This window comes from Manis pentadactyla, chromosome 4 (assembly GCF_030020395.1).
Source record: "Manis pentadactyla isolate mManPen7 chromosome 4, mManPen7.hap1, whole genome shotgun sequence".
Taxonomy (NCBI): Eukaryota; Metazoa; Chordata; class Mammalia; order Pholidota; family Manidae; genus Manis; species Manis pentadactyla.
The window spans coordinates 31,744,070-31,758,267 of record NC_080022.1 but is presented as its reverse complement, the minus strand read 5'-3'; the positions used below and the strand labels follow the sequence as shown (position 1 = coordinate 31,758,267).

At 40.1% G+C, this 14,198-nt stretch overlaps 1 protein-coding gene and 1 pseudogene across 1 annotated transcript in view; one reads left to right on the top strand and one right to left on the bottom strand.

The window, feature by feature from the left end:
• The window catches only part of SCMH1 (Scm polycomb group protein homolog 1), a 206,963-nt gene that overhangs the window by 139,417 nt on the left and 53,348 nt on the right, over positions 1-14,198 (top strand). The window contains 2 exon segments of the mRNA XM_057500084.1: positions 1,358-1,590; positions 6,885-7,011. Of these exon segments, the coding sequence (XP_057356067.1) occupies positions 1,358-1,590; positions 6,885-7,011 (360 nt within the window).
• LOC118916245 (protein-associating with the carboxyl-terminal domain of ezrin-like) lies at positions 7,022-9,568 on the bottom strand (annotated as a pseudogene).

Here is a 14,198-nt window from a genome sequence, read left to right as displayed (position 1 = left end):
TGTAAAAAGTCCTACACAATCTTTTTGCAACTCCCTTTTTAACTTAATTTCCCTTCACTCTCCTCTTTGCTGACTCACTTCCAGCTATACTGACCTCCTTTCCATTTTTGAAACACACAAACATATTCCCATCTCAGAAATTTTACACTTGTTAGATACCCTCTACACAAAAGGCTTTCTTCAGATCTTCATAAGACTTTGCTTTTATTTCATTGAGTTCTGTGTGCAAATGTCACCTCAAAGAGCACCTATCTTTTTACTTTTAGTTTTAATCATAGCACTTACTTTGTCTATCTTCTGTCACCTCCACTAGGAGGCAACATCCATTAAAGTAGAAACTGTCTATTTTTTTCATTTTTCTATCCCCAGGGCTTAGAACAGTGCAAAACCTATAGTAAGTGCTCAGTAACTATTTTGGAATGGATTCGATACCCCTTACCTTGAAGAATTCCCAATTTAAGGAAAATATGAATGATTGGGGTGAAATTGAAAGCACTGTAACATAGATGTCTACAGAATGCTTTTTGGAGGGTTTAGTGGTACTGACTTAGTTGGGGTATAGTCAGACAAGGCCTTATTAATAAGGAGGTGGCCCTGAGCTGAGTGGTGAAAACTGAATAATGATGTACGTCTGAGCAGGAAATTATAGAACTCAACACATATGAATGAACTGATGTTCATAAAACAGTGGGGCTAGAACATAGGGTTAGTGGCAGGAAATGATATCAGATAAACTGGAGAGCAAGTCAGAGGCAAAGCCACAGAAGTTCTTGGATATCAGAATAATGAATTTGAGCTCTACCTTACAGGTAATATAGAGCACAGCTTTTTTTAAGCTAAGGAGAAATGATATCACGTGTATATTTCCATGTTTCACTACTCCTCACAGCAATAATCACACTAAAACTCTAAGTAGATTGATGTAGAGAATCTTTGACTTGGTAGTCAAGGCCCAGTTTCAAAACATAAGTTCTTTTCCCAACTCACTGTGTAACCTGGGGAAGGTATCATTTCCTCTTCTGAGCCTCAGATCTTCCTTCTTAGCAAGAAAGATTGTAGGCTTCTAACAGCCACTCCATCTCTGAATCTATGATTCTGTTTATAGGCTTTAACTAGGTGCCTTAGGGAGAAAAATTTAATATTTTTCTGCATTTGCCAGAAATAATTAAAACCTCCAATTCTAGTAATCTACATTCAATTCTCCTCTGAGATTTTGTAACATTTAGGTCAGATCCAAAAAAACTAGCTTTTGGGGTTAAAACTACTCAAGTAAAAGTAACAAGTCCTTTTTATCCTCTGGCTGGGATGGGAATGCAGGTGGGAGGAGGGGGTGATAGAATGAGTCTTTTTCTTGCAGTTGTGATTCCAAAGAATCCCTATCCTACACCTGATGTGAACACTGAGAAGCCCAGCATCCACAGCAGCACCAAAACTATCTTGGAGCATCAACCAGGGCAGAGGGGGCGTAAACCAGGAAAGAAGCGGGGCCGGACAGCCAAGCCCCTCATTCCCCATCCCATCTCTACCCCATCCAAGTCAGCTGAACCTTTGAAATTCCCAAAGAAGAGGGGTCCCAAACCTGGCAGTAAGGTAGGTAAAAATGTGGGTTTCCCAGAAAGGGATAAAGGGTTATAAAGGGTAACTCATCCATAAGCATCCTTCTTGGAAAGGGGCATATCTGGCCCTATTTTCCACTTTGTGTATGATTTTAAGAGGAATCTCCTAGATTGGTATCCCTACTGAGCTTCTTACCTGGGAGTTGGTAATGTCAGATAGGGTAGTGTGGATAAGAAACAAATGTTGACTGGAAGTCACTCACATTTGAGGGAATTCTGATCTAATGTCTTCCTTAGATGAAAAGCCTGCTCCTAATTGTTAACCTATCCAGAGGGGATGCCCAGGCATGTGAACAGAAAGAGCAAATTGACTCTGTAAATGTGTTTTTTTCTATTCCTGCCCCTTCCTTAAAAGAAAAATGTAGGGAGATTATTGAATGCCTACTAAGTATCAGATTCTGTATCACACCATTAACTATATATAACATCACCTTCACAAAATCCTAGGAGATGAGTAGTGTTAGTGTTACTTAATAGTTAAGTAAATTGAAGCTTCGAGATGTGAAATGACTTCCCTAAGGTCACATAGCTAATAAATGGCAAAGGCTACAGAGATGAGTCACCAGATCTTCTAATTCTAAGGCCACTGTTGCCCTACCACATATTCACTCTCTCACATTTCCTGAGGGAGGTAACACTTAACCTCTATGTAGGAAGAGACTGCTGAGTCAAGCTCAGTGAACACTGGTACTGAGAGTACCACCTTTGATTCATGACCAGTTCTTCATGCATACCTTCCCTAGGTAAACCATTGATATGAAAGTCCCCCATCTGCTTCTCTAGGGCTTCCTTAGGCATCACCTTCTCCACTCACTTCCTGTCAGGGGATTTCTCTGCAGCTCCCTCTTGAACTAGACTACCTAAGTTCTAATGTAGAAATTATACCCAGTACACCCTGGGCACTCCATTCCAATCTCCTAAATTCTTGCCTAGTTTTTGTTCATTGTTAGTTGGTCTTGTTTTGTATATTAGCTCCAGCTGACTTCAATCATTCTAGAATATAAACTCCTCAAGGTCAAGAACCTATTCCTTCTCTTTTTCTCCTGAAGTGCCTTCTGTCTTGGTCTCTTGGGAGATGTTCAGGATATGCAGGATGGATGGATGGATGGATGATTTTAGTGGTGGTGTTCCAGTTGAGATTGTCTTATTCATTGGCTTTGAATTCTTGATGTTATATCTTGATCTTTCTGTGTAATACATAATGCTCCTGATCTGTTACCACTTATCTGTATCTCAGGTCCTGATTCATTTTTTGTCTGCAGTACTCTCTTCTCATTCTCACAGTATGGAGGAGAAGCTGAAGCCCCTAAGATTTCAAGACCAGAGAAGCCATGTGTCTTGCCAGTGGGTTTCAGCCCCAGGCAAGTTCACTATGGATTCAATGTCACCAAAGAAATGACAGTAGAACATTCTTGGGGGGAAAGGGTAATACCCAACTTTATTACCACGGTGGCAGGTCAATCACTAGAATCCCATTCACTCAGAGCAAGTCTGCATGCAGCAAGCCAGTCTCTGCCTCTGGGCCTCTCTGCCTGCACAGCCATCCTCTGGGCCTCTCTGCCCACACAGCCATCCCAGTCTCTTTCCTCAGCACTGCCACCACTCCAGCCTCTGCTCTGCTCTCCTGCAGCCTTACAGCTGTGCCACCATGTCACCCAGAGCACTGGACAGGGCTCTTTATATAGGGTCAGTAACAACACATTGCCCACACAAGTGTAGTGACCTAGCCAACCAGGGGCAGGTGAGAATCCTGGCCACAGGAACCTTCATTTTATCCACACTCCACCCCTCCAGGATTCTTGTCTCTCAGTCTGTGTACCCTCAATCCTCTGCAGTGGTCCCTGTGCAAGGAAGCTGAAACATTGTATCCAAATTCCATAATCTACAACAATATACAAATAACAAAAATTACAACAAATTATAATAACCCTCAAGCCTGAGGAGATCAATTGCCACCAAGTGGTCATCCTGGCTGTATGCAAACCAGTTTTACTCAAATGAGCTAACCAAAAGGACCATGGGTGGGCCTTACAATACCCACCTTCTCCAGCCTATCCAGCAGGCACACAGGCTGATCTTGTTGCTTTATCTCTGCCATCTGCTTTGTCCTCAGCAGCCAGAACCACTGCTCCAGTCTCAGTTGTTGCCACAGCTCCAGTCATCCAATTTCTTCCTGTCTGCTCCTGCCTTTTCAGACCAACCCACATCTGGGTCTTCGTGGCTTTCTCTGGGCCCTTTAAATTCTTCCTTCGAGAAGCAGACCATATTTCCTTTTGTGCTTGAGCCTGAAGATAGAAGCAAAGCATGGAGCGCTCCACAACCTGAGGAGGGGGCTGCACCTCTCCTGAAAGAACCCGAAGTTGCCAAGTCCTTCTGGCTTTCTACCAGCTTTCAACCAGGTGGGGTCTCAACTGAGGAGGAGCCAATGCTTCCAGCACCAGCAGGGCCTCCACCCCTACCTGTTCATCAAACTTCTGCTCCTCCATTTCTGGGGCTGATGGCTCTACTACATACATCTCTTGCCCCAAGGCATCTGGCAGCCTGTGTGCTGCTTCTCATGCCGCTTCTTCTTGGGCCTCTGCTCCCTTTCTTGTTGCCTCCTCTTGGGCCTTTACTATTTCCACAGCACTTTGTAGTGATGCTCTCCCAGTCACCAACAAATTTTCTTTCTTTTGGGGTGGACCCCAGTTCTCCACCCCTTCACAGTACATGTCCACAGGGGAACACTTGAGTGTCTCCCTGTCCATAGGTGCAGCCTGCTGAAACACTCCTTCCATGAGGGCAGCCTGTTCTTTTTCCTTGGTCACCAGTGAACCCTGCCTACATCACCAATTGTCTTGCCAATGGGTTTCAGCCCCAGGCAAGTTCACTGTGGATTCAGTGTGACCAAAGAAATGACAGTAGAATGTTCTTGGGGTGAAAGGGTCATACCCAACTTTATTTCCATGGTGGCAGGTCAATCACTAGAATCCCGTCCACTCAGAGCGAGTCTGCATGCAGCAAGCCGGTCTCTGCCTCTGAGCCTCTCTGCCTGCACAGCCATCCCAGTCTCTGTCCTCAGTGCTGCCACCACTCCAGCCTCTGCTCTGCTCTCCTGCAGCCTTGCAGCCATGCCACCGTGTCACCCAGAGCACTGAGCAGGCTCTTTATATAGAGTCAATAACAACACATTGCCCACACGTGTGTAGTGAGCTAGCTGACCAGGGGCAGGTGAGAATCCTGGCCACAGGAACCTTCACTTTATCCACACCATGCTTTTGATTATGTGAAGGTATCTTGAGGACAGTCAGATTAAAGAGAAACTTGTCGGTGAGGTTCCAAAGACAGAACAAAACCAATAATCATAAGTTCAAGCAGACAGGCTTTGTCTCATCATAAAAAGAACAGTTAAGTCTTTATGAAAATATTTTGTCAGATACAGAATAACTGTATGACAGGGATGTTTTCAAGAAGAGGTAATTAAAACTATTACATAGATGGTTGGATTAAGTGGCCTTTAAAGATACTTCAAAACCTTAGACCTTGATTCTATGATTACATCTGCTCTGCTTTCATGCAGTCCTAAACTTCATAACCAAGATCATCTTTCTTTCCAATCCTCTTGAAAACAATAATTATCATCTTATCCTGTATTTTATGGCCTGGTATTTGACTCCCTATTTCCCCTTCCTTTCTTTTGCCTATTTCAATAAGCTTATATGCCTTCCACTTAACACATGACCCGTAATATTCCTTTTTGAAGCAAAGTGGTCTTGTAACTAGAGCATAGGTTTTGAAGCTAGACAAATTTAGGTTTATATCTCATCTCCATTTCTTACCACCTGCACCTTTAGGAAAGCTTCTTGAGTAAGGCTCTAAGCCTGTTTTCTCACAAGTAAAATGGAGATGCAGTAATATTTGAATAGAATAGAATATTTGAATTATACATGTAAATGCACCTATCTCAAATTATAATAATACCTTCCATCTTTCTGCTTTCTTCTGCAATATTTGGGTACCTAACTTAACCAAGCTTTTTCCTTAAGGGAGCACATGAAATCCTACCACCAATTCAGTGAAGTTGAACTGATATTTCCTTTCTTCCCTGACTTGTTGCTTATTTGGACTTTTACTTCTAGCAATATCAGAATATATGAGGAGATGTCATCTGTGTGTTTTGAGTGTTTCCTAAGTGTTTGCGTGATTACTTTCACAGACAAGGCCATCTTATGTATGCTTGCTGTGAGTGGTACTCTCTCTTGAGATAACACACTCCTAGAAGGCAGACAGGCAGTCCACTCCCAGCAGTGGACCCTACATGGAATACTTAGTAAAAAGGGATTTCTGGGTCTCAGTGATGGTTTTGTTTTCCTCATACTCAGAAGGACTTTTAGAAAACTATTTCTTGGAAAGAATCATCTGAGATCTTTCTCCCACGGAAGCTCTCCTGAACAGCTAGAGGAGACACTGGATTTCTCTCAAACCGTTTTTTTACTTCTCCCATTATTGGTATTCCTTGCTCAGGAATGGTACTCAAAATCAGACTTTCCAGAAGCTCCAGACTAATGTGGGACACCAATATGTAAATATATAATGACAATACATTGTAACAAATGCTACAATACAAAGTTCAAAGATAGCGCAAAACAGACAGTAAGCAGAGGAAATGTAGAAAAACTTCCTGGATAAACAGATAATTGTAAGGTGAAAAATCAAAGGGCATTCCAGGCAGAAGGGCCTGTTATTATTGTAAAGGCACAGACCAGGTGAAACTGCAGTTTTTAGGGAAGTAATGTAGTTAGAGGTCACTAGAGTATAAGATTTAAGATAAGAAATGGCAGGTAATAAGCTGAAGAGATAGGCAGAAGAGTTTGTAGAGTTAAAGGAAGGGATATTTGCATTTTTGGAAAGAGAGAGAAGCAGAAGTAAAAAGTAATATCAGAGCAGACTTAAAGCCACAGCATTTTATTTTCCTTCTTGACTTTTGTCTGCCCAACTAATAAAGAACCTGGAACTTCAAATGATAACATTGAATCTAGTATGAAACAGTGAATTAAGCTCAGACTCTTCAGAAGCCCAGAATCTTGTACATAGGTTCGGAAAATATTTACTAAGCATTTAATACATCTACAGCTTTGGGCAAGATTCTGTGTGGAAAACAAAGATAAAACACAGTACCATCTACAAATATATTTCAGTATCATGGGTGTATTAAATGCTAGGACTAGAGGAATGAAAAGACAAGTTACCTAACATGGGTAGCAAACTTTTCCCCATCCATTTTGACAGAGGAAACCTCGGACTTTGCTGAACCCACCACCCACCTCACCAACAACCAGCACCCCCGAACCGGATACCAGCACTGTACCCCAAGATGCTGCCACCATCCCCAGCTCAGCCATGCAGGCCCCCACAGGTAAGAGCAGATCACAATATTCACTGCAACAAGCCATGGGCTCTCAGTGTTTGAACTTTCACTTGTCTTGTACCACTAATTAGCCCCCTATCCATTTGTAAACCTAATTAAAATCTTTATAAAACTTTTTTATCTTTGACATTTGAAATCATTTCAGGGAAACCTTCATCTTGTCAAAACAATCAAAGAAACATGGGTAGATGTTCTGTGAACTCAGAGTTTGGTAGCTGAGGCATAGGGTGGACTGGAGAAGGGGCCAGCACAAGGAGCTAACTGGCCCAGTTTGGAATAATGTCCTTTCAAGTTTAGGGTGCTCCATTCAAGAACCCTTCCAGCATTACAGTAATCCTGCCACCACACAAATATGTATGAAACTGCTCTGACTTTTTTCTAGTGAAAAGTCTTTATTGGACATTTAAAGAACAAGATTGTAGGGGATATTTCTTATTAAGAACTTTGGTATAAGATAATACATGTGGAAGTCAGGAAGTGCCCAGGTTTCCACAGAGCCATTCTCAGGTAGTACAATTGTAAACAAATAAATAAACTGCCTAAGGAAACCTTAGCAATTTAAATTTATTCATATACTTTAAGCTAAAACTTTTTCCAAAAGATTTTTCAAAAAGCGTAGTACTTCATAATTGATCTTATTCTTCTGACTATTAAAGAAATGGCACAAAATAAGCTAATCAGCTTGAGTTTTTGTATTTTCTTTACTTCCAGAATTGTCCTGGAAAAAAAAAGTTAATTCAGCCTTTCCACAGCTGCTTGCTCTTCCTAGAAACCACCCTTAGTCAAATGTACACAGGATCTTCCTTTAAGAAACAAGTCCTGTGAGCCTCTTCACTGTGGGGGCTTTTACCCAGAGCTTGAATTCCCACACTCCTGCTGTCACAGACAAAAAGTATGGGAAACACAGGATACTTTGGGGCTTTCTTGTCTGCAGAGCTTGCTTTTTAGGTATTAGTTTGATTGTTTTTTCCTTAAGTTTAACTCACAGCCATTGTCACCAGATTGTCATCTTCTGAGTTCAGCCCCTTCTCCCCAGCCTTTAGGCTCTTCCTCAGTAATTGCTGCTGCAGCAAATTTTGAGAAAAACTAAATATTGGTAAGATATCACCCTTTTTGGAACCATCATTCCAGTCCTCAGTTCAGGTAAAATAAGAATAGCAGCTGAAGGCTTAATTTCTGGAATAATATTAGCAAACCAGTCCATCTCGGAATCTTGTACTGCCTTCTTTCCCACTTGGTAAACTCCTCTCCTAAACCAAGTTCTGATGGAACCTGAAAGTGCCTCTCTTCTGGTGACACTTTTAGTGGCTTGGTTGGTCTGGGTCATCCCTACTTTGTGCAAGACTGGTCTTCTGGTCTTTTGGGGTAAGTTTGATTTCACAGGCTTAGATTCTTCAGTGAGTAGAACCAAAGCAGGAATGGCCTTTTGCTCCCCTGAGACTACAAGTGTGGCAGCAGTAATTCCACCTCTGGGTTTACCTCAGTTTCTAAGCTGCTGGACTCAGAATCCCGGCTCCTTCTCCACATTCCGGTTCATGAGAGTGGACTTGGCAGTATCATAGGGTTCTGCAGGACAAATCTGTATGTTGACAGTTTTGTTTTCAGGCTCCTCCAGTCAGGCCACTCCTCAGACATTTTAGAAATTGATGGGCAGTCTGCACTGTCTCCTGAGGTATTTTTCACAGCTGAAATTCAGTTCATGGGAAATCTAATAGGCTGAGAAAATCGATCACCTTCTGGGGAAAAGTCAGTAATTTTAGTAAAACTCGGGGCAGTACATGTGAAGATTTTGGTTCTTTCTCCTCCCACAACCACCTGTGGTCCAAGTAGAGAGACCAGCAGTGCTAGCCTGAGGAGAGTAACTGCCATAGTGGATTCACTGGTATCTCACAGGCCCAGTAATACCTGTGGCAAGATGACTTTCTTCAACTGCTCTAGAGTGAAGTGCTCCACATAGGCCTGGGAGTGAGACAGCAGCTCCTCGTGTACCTGAAACAGATGGAGCAGCACAGGGATCACCCACAGTGGGAATTGGGCTGGTGATTTTTGGAGCTGAGCACATGAGGAAGAAAACTCTTAACAGCTACTGGCTCTGAAAACACCAACAGATTAAGCAGAAGGGGCACTAACCATGGAGCCGTTACTTCCTCTGACAAGCAGCTGGCTCTGTCCAGTGGAAATATGAAGAATCCAGTTTTTTTCCACTTCACTCTTCAATATTAAACTTTTCAAGAAAATCGTTTCTGAAGAAGTCATGGGACAGTAAAATGCAGAGCACTGGCCATCATTTTGGACAGGGATTCCACAAAGCTGAGCACAAGGTCTGTTGGAAACTGGAGAGAACATCTGCTGAGACCAAAATCCAGAGCTGCAGTTGGTCCAGGGCCTTCTCCTCTTCAGGGCCCCTATAGGTGAAGACAAGCAAGAGCAAAAACCAGCCTATAAAAGCCCGAACTAACAAAGCCCTGGTTGATTTTTTTTTTTTTTTATCATGGATGGTGGCAAACCTTGGTATTATGAGAGTGAACTTGACCCTGGAGACCAATCAATGAATGTTTGATTCAAAGCAAAATCTGGCAGCTGAAGTTGGATTGGGTAATCAAGCTGGATTATGCATATCTGTTCCGATTTCATAAACTTTCTATGAAGGTAACTCTTAAAAAGCTACCCCTTTAAAGTAGCTATATACAGTCTCCCAATGGAGTAACTATAAAGAAAAATACTCATTTTTTATGTGTAAATGAAGATACATGGGTGAAACCTTATTCTCATTACTCTGCAGACACCCCATCTTATTTAAGGAAGTCAGAATAATTGGAATGACCCCAGCAAAGTTAGGGGAGTCTTTTTCTTAGGAGTTGAGTGTCTCCACTCAAATTCTAGAGTATTAGAGCTTGATGGGAAGGCCAGTTTCTTCACCAGACAACCTTTGGAAGATAGCATAGCCTGCCTGTTCTATTCGGGGTCCTATCACATCTAGCCCCAACCAATTACTGGATTTGCTTAATCCATGAGTGTCATTAGACTAATGATCAGTAGCTTTTGCCCCTAATCTCCACAGATGAGGAAGAAAAGACAGATGAACACTTTGGTGAAAATATTGATTGTGTTTCCAATCTTATGACATGTACCCTAGATGCCTGTATACCTGCATAGTTTACCCCACTTCATTCTAGATTCCACCTACGTGCCTAGGTGCCTTTTCAACAATACCTAGAAAACCCACAACAGCAGAAGCTTCATGACTATACCTCATTCCATTTAAATGATGCAGACCATCTCATCTGGCAGTCTGCTGAGCTGGCTTCCCTCCCTTGGCCTGAATCTCATAGCCTAGGAAAAGTGGGAACTTACTGTGCATCTGTTTCCTGCTCTTGGCCAGGTTATACCACTCTTGACTGTTCATTGACTATCATCATCCCCTGATTGACTCATTCTGTATGACCTTGACATCACTTCTCTTTCTGAGCCTCAGTTTCCACACTTAACAAAATGATAGGCTTAGTCCAAGTTACCTTTATGTTAACAATAAAAACTACTATAGATTGACAGCTTTATGCCACACTGTATTATTTATCTTTTATTTTTTTCACTGTATACTTTTTAAAAGTTATTTTTATCAGTTATATATATATGCTTATAGCTTAAAGAAACTATAGGCCTACGAGAATTATTATAAAGACAAAACAGATCCCCTCATCCCCTGTCATTTACTTTTCACCAAAAGCAATCACTTTTAATTCAGCTGATTATTTTATTACCTCCATATATGTAAATGGCATGTCTATACTGCTGTTTTGTTTTTTTTTTAGCTTTAGGCATTTTTCAGCTGACAACCCACTTTAGAAGAAGAGGTTTAGCTCTTTTTAATCTCCTTGCCCCTTACCCACCCATACACACTTCTCTATCTTAATACTGTCATAATTCTGATTGATTAAATTGAAATTTAGTATTTTGTTATTACAACTAGTTAATGCTATTCTCAGTTGAGCCATGTAGTGTGCTATGATTACTTTCTCACACATTTTCTTTTCAGAGTAAATCTTGATTTCACTGTTATGTGTTTATTTTGTTATGTACTTATATTAATTCAGCCTTACTCTGTTAATACTGTATACATCTCTCTTTACGTTCAAATATGTTATATATTCTATTTACAAACTCAGAAAATCTCTCCTGGAGCCTTCTGAGTTCCATGACATCCTTTGTTTCTTCTCATGTCTTTGTTTTCCCATGTAAACCTTTCTTAGATTTACATCTGTAGTTTCATATGAAACGTGTTTATTCTCTCTGAAGCTTCTCTTCATCCCGGTATACTGAAATTTCACCTAGGATGTGAGTAGTTTTACCTACCATGCTGGACACTCGGTGTGCCCATTCCATTTGTTAGTTTCTTGAAAGTTTCTTAAATTCTTTCATCAGCGACTTTCTCCCACTTCTTTTTCTCTCTTTACACCTCCTGGCATACATGATACTCAGGATTGAACTTCTTGAAGTCATCTAGTGTTCTTAACCATTTTTATTCTTATCCCTGTTCTCTTTGTCTTCTTGCTCAACTTCCTTCAAGCTTTCCTCAACTTTATCTTCGAAATTTTGTATTGATTTTCTTGTTTGTGGCATCTTACTTTTAAAAGCATTACTATTTACTACTCTAGTGGCATTTTCCAAAGGGTGCCTAGTGGGAAACCAGTCTGGCAAAATGCTCTGCATAAGAGGATGTTGCATACATTTAGGAAATTTGGTCGTGTATATTTAGGAAATGTTTATACTCCACTTCCCCAGTCTTGGGTATTTGTATCTACTATAAAGAGCTCTTTTTCATTTTCTGAATTTTTACTAGACAACTTTTTAGATTCACAGCAAAACTGAACAGGAGTTACAGAGCTTTCTGTATACCCCTTTCACCTACACATGCATAGCCTTTTCCATTATCAACATCTTCCACCATAGTAGTACATTTATTTCAATTGATGAGCCTACACTGAAATATCATTATCACCCAAGGGCCATAGTCTACATTAGGCTTCTCTCTTGGTGTTGTACATTCTATGGGTTTTGACAAATGTGTAATGACATTTATCCACCATTATAGGATCATACAATATAGATTAACTGCCGTAAAAATAATCGTGCTGTGCCTATTCATGCCTCCCTCCTATCTAAATCTTGCCAGTCCCTGGTCCTTTTACCATCTCTATAATTTGTTTTTTTTTCAGAATGACATATTGTTGAAATCATACAGATGTAGCCTTTTCAAATTGGCCTTTTCACTTAGTAATATACATTTAAATTTCCTCCATGTCTTTTCATGGCTTGATAGCTCATTTCTTTTTAGTGCTGAATAATGTACTATTGTCTGGCTGTACCACAGTTTATTTGTCCATTCACCTACTGAAGACATCTTGGTTGCTTCCAAGTTTTGGTAGTTATGAATTAAGCTGCTATAAACGTCTGTGTGCAGGTTTTTGTGTGGTATAAGTTTTCAGTTTGTTTGGGTAAAAGATTGGTAAGAGGATGCTTAGTTTTGTAAGAAATCACCAAACTGCCTTTCAAAATGGCTGTTCTACTGTGCATTCCTACCAGCAATGAATGAGACTTCCTGTTGTTTCACATCTTTGACAGCATTTGGTGGTAGCAGTGTTCTGGATTTTGGCCATCCTTATATGGTATATAGTGGTATCCCATTGTTGTTTTAATATGTTTACCTCTAATGACATATGGGATAGAACAGTCTTTCATATACTTATTTTCCATTTGTGTATCTTCTTTAGTGAAGTGTCTGTTAACAAGGGCCCATTTTTTAATTGGGTTGTTCATTTTCTTATTGTTGAGTTTGAAGAGTTCTTTGTATATTCTTGGATATATAGTCCTTTATCAGACATGTCTTTTGCAAATATTTTTCTCCCAGTTTGTGGCTTGTTTTCTCATTCTCTCAATAACTTTCACAGAGCAGAAGGTTTTCATTTTAATCAATTATTTCTTTCATAAATCATGCCAATGGCTTTGTTTTTAAAAAGTAATTGCCATTCCCAATGTCATTTTGGTTTTCTCCTATGGTTATCTTCTAGGAGATTCATAGCTTTGAATTTTACATTTAGGTCTGTGAGCTGTTTTTGAGTTAGCTTTTGTTAAGTGTGTAAGGTCTCTCTAGATTAATTTTTTTGCATGTGGCTGTCCACTTGTTTCAGCACTACTTGTTGAAAAGACTATCTTTGCTCCACTGTATTGTCTTGATTCTTTGTCAAAGATCAGTCGACTGTATTTATGTGGAACTATTTCTAGGTGATTCTCTTGCATTTATATTGCTCTGTTCCCCATTGATCTATCTGTCTCTTCTTTTGCCAGTACCCCACTGGCAAAAGCTATGATTACCATAGCTTTATAGTAAGTCTTAAAAAGTTGAATAGTGTCAGTCTTTTGACTGCTGTCCTTCAATATTGTGTTGGCTATTCGGGGCCTTTTGCCTTTCCATATAACTGTTAGAATCAATTTGTCAATAGCCACAAAATAACTTGCTGCAATTTTGATTGGGATTGTATCGAATCTATAGATCAAGTTGTGAAGAACCAACATCTTGACAATATTGAGTCCTCTTATCCATGAGTATAGGCTACCTTTCCTTTTATTTAGTTCTTTTTTTATTTTGTTCATCGGCACTTTGTAATTTTCCTCATACAAATCTTATACATATTTTATGGATTTATACCTAAGTATTTCATTTTTGGAGGTGCAAATGTAAATGGTATTGTATTTTTTATTTCAAAATCTACTTGTTCATTGCTGTTATGTAGTAAAGTGATTGACTTTTTTATTTTAACCTTGTGTCCTGCAGTCTTGCAATAATTGCTTATTAGTTTGAGGAATTTTTTTGTCATTCTTTCACATTCTCTGCATAAATAATCATGCCATCTGCAAAAAAAGAGAGCTTTATTCCTTTCTTCCCAAACTGTATACCTTCTATTTCTTTTTCTTGTCTTATTATGTTAGTTAGGACTTCCACAACGATGTTGAAAAGTTGTGGTGAGAGGAGATGTACTTCCCTTGTTTCTACTCTTAATGGGAAAGCTTTTAGTCTCTCACCATTAAGTATAATGTCAGCTGTAGGTTTTTTGTGGTTGTTCTTTATCAACTTGAAGAAGTTCCTTCTAATCGTACTTTGCCGAGAATTTTTATCA